The sequence below is a fragment of the Prionailurus viverrinus genome, chromosome E3, assembly GCF_022837055.1.
Source record: "Prionailurus viverrinus isolate Anna chromosome E3, UM_Priviv_1.0, whole genome shotgun sequence".
Lineage (NCBI taxonomy): Eukaryota > Metazoa > Chordata > Mammalia > Carnivora > Felidae > Prionailurus > Prionailurus viverrinus.
The window spans coordinates 6,582,251-6,588,250 of record NC_062576.1 but is presented as its reverse complement, the minus strand read 5'-3'; the positions used below and the strand labels follow the sequence as shown (position 1 = coordinate 6,588,250).

Here is a 6,000-nt window from a genome sequence, read left to right as displayed (position 1 = left end):
TCCCAACGGGAAGACGCGGGAAGCCGGGGGCCCCGGCTCCCAGAGCCCGCGCGCCCGAGGCTGGGCCGGCGACGTAGCCCCGCAGCGCGCCCCGCCCCGGCGTGTCCGCGGGCGCGCGCACGCACGCAGGCGCGGGGGCGCACGGCGCGGGCGCGCGCAGGGCCGGGCCGGCACGGCGGCGGGAGCGCGCGCGGCTCCGGGAGGCGGCGGCGGCGGCGGCGGCGGAAGCGGCGAGGGCGGCGGGCGTCCGGCTCTGAGGAGGTGGTGGTGGTGGCGGCGGCGGAGGCGGCTCCGGACTGGGCTCGGCTGGGAGCGAGCGAGGGTCGGGGGCGCCGGGTCGAGCGCGGATCCCCCGGCTCGACCATCCTCCCGCCGCCCGGACGCCTGGGCCGCGGAGTTTGTGTCCCGGCTCGGACCCCGGCGCCCAGCCCGGAGCCGTAACCTTGAGGCGGCGGCGGCGGGGCCGGGCCGGGCCGGGCCGGGGGGCGGCGGCGCTGGATCCGCGGCTGCCCGATCGTTGGCGGGAGATGTCGAACCCCGGGACGCGCAGGAACGGCTCCAGCATCAAGATCCGTCTGACAGGTACGGCCGGTGGGAGGCCCACCCGCCCCCCCCCCCCCCGCTCCCCCGACGCCCCCTGGCGCCCCGCACGGCCCCCCAGCAGCCCCGGAATTTCCCGCAGAGCGCCCCGGTGGAGTGGCCCTCCCCCACGCCGGCCGTTGTCCCAGGACCTCGTCACCCCCCTCGGCGAGTGCCCCTCGCTCCTCGCTCCCGGCCCCGCCCCCTCGCTGCTCCCGGCCCCGCCCCCTCGCTTCTCACCCCGATTCCCCCCCGTGGCCCTCTCGCTTTCCTCCTCCTTCCCCCACCTGCCCCTTCGCTTCTCCCCTCCTGCTTTCACCCCTCCACCCCGGTCGCCCCCCTCCCTCATCCCCGCCTTGTCCCCTCGGTTCTCCCCCTCGTGGCCCCGCCCCTACTCCTCATCTCCCCCCCCCCTCTTTCCTACCCCTCGCTTTCTTCCCTCTCCCCTTACCTGCCTCCTCGCTTTTCCCTCCAGGCCCCGCCCCTTGCTCTCGGTCCCGCCCCTCGCTTCTCACCACCTTCCCGTCGTCTCCCGCTCCCCTGTCTGCCCTCGGACGTGCCCCCTAGCTTCTCCCTCCTGCCCCCGGCTCTCGCCCCCTCCCCCACACTCTGTACCTTCCTCCCGCTACCACCCCCCCACCTGCCCCCCGGCTTCTCCCCTCCCGGCCCCGCCCCTTTATTCTCCCTTGGCCGGGCTCCCTCACTTTCCCCCTAAGCCCCGCCCCTCATTTTCTACCTAGTCCCTCCCTTGCTTATCTCCCGGCCCCGCCCCCTTGCTTCTGTCTCGCTGCCTCCACCCTTTCCTTCAGCCTCGAATTCCTCAGTCCTATCTCGTGGCTTCTCCCCGTCCTGTTCTCCTCACTTCCCCGCTGGTCCAGACCTCTTCGGTCTGCTCCACTTCCTTTCTCCCTCAGGCCAGGCCACTATCTACTCCTGACCGTGCTTCTTCAATTCTTTCCTTCTCTGCATTGCACTTTGCCGTCACCGCCCCCCCCCTCCCCCCAGCATCCTTGAGCCCTGCCGAGGCGCTGAGGGACCCCCGCCCCGCCCCCCACTGGAGGCTCTGGCAGCTGCACTAACGCAGGCTCCTTGATTCGCTCCCGTTTAGTCTTTTCAATGAAATGCCCGTGTCTCCTAGGAGCCTCTGTAGTGCCACCTTCAAGGGTGAGCGCGAGGCTCTGCGGGCCGGCGACGCGCGGGTTTGGAGGAGTGTGGACGCGAGCTGTCTGCGGGAGGCGCCCCTCGCTAGCGGGCCCCGGAGATCCCGGGCCGGTCTGCGCCCTCGCCCGCCCCTTCTCGGTGTCCTCAGGGCTTAGGGCGCCGCGGCCGCGCCTCCCAGCTCACATTCACACCTGAGGCGGGATTGTAGGGCTGCAGATGCGGTTCTGCTGCGGGACTTTCCGAACTCGAATATTTCCAGCCCTGGAAAGGAAATAAAAAGTTCAGGCTAATTCCTGACGGGGGCTTTCCCCTGGATTTTTCTGTTCGGTGGCCCGTGTGGTGAGGACTCCGAAGTCAGAGTCTGGTCAGATCCTTTCACAGACAGAATGAGCATTTTGGACACTTTATCGCAGATGCGTAACACTAATTCGTCGGTAAAATCCATGAAAACAACAATGGGTGATTGTTTAAAAACTAAAGTTTCCTTTGAAGGTACATGGTTGTTGCATGATTTTTTGTTTGTTTCGAGAGAAGAGTTATAATTTTTTTTTTATAAAGAGGTCACATTAGGTTATGATGAGATGATATGTTCAGATCAGATGATTTGGACCCAAATCCAGACCCTGGTTTTGTGGAGTGACAGCCATATATTCCAGGGATCTTTGCTTCTGGAGAAACATCATCCTTTATTCCAGGACTTGTAGGAAACACTTCTCACTGTGGAGATAACAATGTATAACATTGTTATTTTTATGGTTACATGAAAGCCATGTTTTTGACTTTGTGATGCTTGTAAAACTTTAATTACTGACAACTTTAATTTGATTCTCATTTACAGTGTAAACTGTAATTGACATCAGATTGGTTTCATTTTGTTAAAAGCAGAAGTACCTGACTTCATGAGTTTTGGTAGAAATATGATTAATGTTTCACAAGGAATAGGTTCTAATGAGAGTGTGTCAGGTGTAATATATATATTAATCAAGCCTAATTGGCAGGTCTGGGCCTTTCCTGTGTGAAGGGGGTGGGGAGGACTTGGTTTGTCCTCCCAAATTATTTTTGGATTCAGAAATTTAGGTGCCACAGATGTAGAAATGCTTTGGAGAGTTTTGGATGGCATTTGATATTGAAGGATCAGGTAAAGGGTGTTGTTTCCAAACCACCTTTTCCCTTCACCCCTGGTGATGTTATTGGCGGTCTGAGATGATCTGTGAGTGTGGTCATCCCCGCAACAGGATGGAGAGTTGAGTGGTCATTGTAGACCCACGTGCAGTTGTCTGTTGAAAGTTCATTTATGTTGTAACGTTGGAACCAGATATTTCGTTGAAGAGGGGGTGGTTTTGGCCTCATCTTCGAGCTTTCAGGGGCAGTTTGAACTCCCTTCACTTCTGGCCTGTTGGATAGCCATCTTTTAAAAGTTGTATGCTTTTGTTACAGGTTTCAGAGTTTATTTCTACCTGTGATATTTGAAAAAAATATTTTTAAAAATGAGGGACATTCTAACCAGTCAGTAATACCACACAGAGCATAATTCAAGGCGACATCTGATGGCATGGGAGTTATAAAGAGCATTTAGAACTTTGGGGTCCACAGTTGTATTTGGTGATGAAGAGAGCATTGGATTTAAATTTTTTTTTTTTTTTTCAACGTTTATTTATTTTTGGGACAGAGAGAGACAGAGCATGAGCGGGGGAGGGGCAGAGAGAGAGGGAGACACAGAATCGGAAACAGGCTCCAGGCTCTGAGCCATCAGCCCAGAGCCTGACGCGGGGCTTGAACTCACGGGCCGCGAGATCGTGACCTGGCTGAAGTCGGACGCTTAACCGACTGCGCCACCCAGGCGCCCCAGCATTGGATTTAGAATTAAGAGACTTGAGGGGCACCTGGGTCGGTTCAGTGGGTTGAGTGTCTCACTCTGGATCTCAGCTTGGGTCTTGATTTCAGGGTCGTGAGTTCAAGCCCCACATTCGGCTCCGTGGTGGACGTGAAGCCTGCTTAGGGAAAAAAAGACTTGATTTTGTTCAGCTCTATCCTAAACTGCATGATATGGAACAAATTATGTGACCTTTTGGGGTCTCAGTTTCATCATATAAAATGAGATTTCAACTTAAAAATTTTATTTAAATGTTTATTTATTTGGAGAGAGAGATTTAGAGAGTGAGCGGGGAAGGGACAGAGAGAGAGAATCCCAAGCAGGCTCTGCGCTAACAGCTGAGCTCGAACTCACGAGCCATGAGATTGTGACCTGAGCCAAAATCAAGAGTCCAACCGCTTTACTGACTGAGCCACCCAGATGCCCCGAGATTTCAACTTTATTCTAATATCTTTGATTCTCCATTTGGCTACCTACTTATTCTAAATTATGTTGGGTACTTATGCTTTGTGTTATTAAATCTCAATGCTGATATTCAGAAATTTGTGGTAAAACACAGCTCTTATGTTTGATTTATGCTAAGCATTAATTTTGTGTATTGATTATGATATATTTTTTTCCTTCCTCTGGAGCCCTTTCAGCTTTTGAAAACTGTTGAGTGGTATATGGAGCTGCTTTGGAAGCCTGGCCTATGTAGTAGAAGAATATTTGAGTCTTTATATTTAAAAGAATTTAACTTTAATGAATGTCTTGGTGATGTTTTAACAGGAAAATAGTTTTTAAATAGTTTCAGTAGGTTTGGGGCATAATATGTGCAAAATCAAAGTGATCTTAACATTATCTTGCAGACATTTAGAGTTCACTGGCAAATCAAACACTTCGGAAACGGTTTTAAGTTCAAGCAGGATTTGCAAAAACTTTTGTTTCTTATGTGGTACACAAATGAATTTAGGCCACTTTGGGTAAAAGAATGGAATTTGGGGCTCTAAGGGTTCCACAGTGCTCTTAAAGCAAATTAAATTTTATTCCAATGTTAACCAGTTAGTTGAAATAGCAGATGCCTAAACTTTTTTGGGTATTTAGGCCTTGAAACACTCTCAGACCTCCTTGTGTTTTTATATCTTTTGAAGCGTGACTGCGTGTTGCAAAGAGAAAAATTCTAATTCCAAGTAGAGAGAAGGGAAGAGGCCTTCCTTGATAGCATATGGAAATGGAGGCTATTTTTAAAGTTGTAGCACATGGAAAGTAAGGCCGACTTGGGGTTTGGCGTCCAGATGATGCGACTTGGAGAGAAACAGTTGTAGTAATAACTGTTAATAACTGTAATTGATCAATAACAGGTGGTCTAATTGATTTGAAATAGTTCTGTTTCTCTTAAAGGTTAAGAAGGCTGTTAAGAGAGTTCCCTTTATTGGTTTATGGCAGCAGAGAACCTCGCTTATGTAAGGCAGGCAACACTTTGGTTTTTAACGACGAAACCGGGATAAGCTGGCATAAGTCATCAGTGTTTAGCCCTGAGCTGCTTCTGAGTTTTCCTCGGGCTCAGCCTCAGATTTATGAAGGTACTGTGAAGGCACTTCTTTGGCTGGATTAATGCTGGTTAAGGGTGTGGGATGTGCTACCTCAAGTAACTATTGCAAAAGTTAAGCTTCAGTTTTACTTGAAAAGGAATCACATTCTGCCAAATATAGGTTGTATTTGTGATTTGACCACATTGGAGAGGTCTTAAGAAAAACCTTTTTTTTCCCCCTCAAATCCGTTTTTTAAAACTTCTTGACCCCCTAACTGACCTGAGAGATGAAATACCTTGTACACTTTATTTCTGTCTATAGCTCGATAGTAATTGTAGTGATATCCAACTAGAATTTTTGACTTCAAGTCTAATTATTTCAGTTCACAACTCCTATTTCTGCAACCATAAAAGTGGTGTCTGAACTTTGAGTTTTTCCTTCTAGTCCCCAAATTTTCATTTTCTCTGTTTGGTCGAATTGTCGGGTTCTGGCGTGTTGTGCTGTGTGTAAGGGGAGGTTCTGGGGGCTGAGTCACTTGGGAAGAAGTATTTCCTCATGAATTAAAAAAAAAAAAAAGACTGACCCATAATATTTCAACATCAGCTCAATGATCCACTTAACTAAACTGGCTGTTTTGTAACATGTTTGTGGACACTGGTTAAAAGTTAAAGTAGCTGAATTGTGCATTTTATTGAGTGCCAAGAGCAAAAGGGAAGTTCAAAAACCTTCGGAAATAGATGAAATAATTTAGTATCCTGGCAGTGCTCTGATTCTCTGGTTGAGAAACCCTAATTTTTAGGATTCTTACTTGGATCAAATTGTTGTAATTTCAAACCGTTTCAGAGGTTAAATATTTTTAAACCAGTAGAGAATTAA

General features: G+C 50.4%; 1 protein-coding gene across 3 annotated transcripts in view; it reads left to right on the top strand.

Moving 5' to 3' along the window:
* Nucleotides 1–249: 249 nt before the first annotated feature.
* The window catches only part of SMURF1 (SMAD specific E3 ubiquitin protein ligase 1), a 110,743-nt gene continuing 104,992 nt past the window's right edge, over nucleotides 250–6,000 (top strand). For all 3 annotated transcript variants that reach the window (XM_047837877.1, XM_047837876.1, XM_047837875.1), the window contains exon 1: nucleotides 250–582. In XM_047837877.1, coding sequence (XP_047693833.1) covers nucleotides 528–582 — 55 coding nt within the window. In that variant the 5' untranslated portion in view covers nucleotides 250–527. The remainder of the gene's footprint in view (nucleotides 583–6,000) is intronic.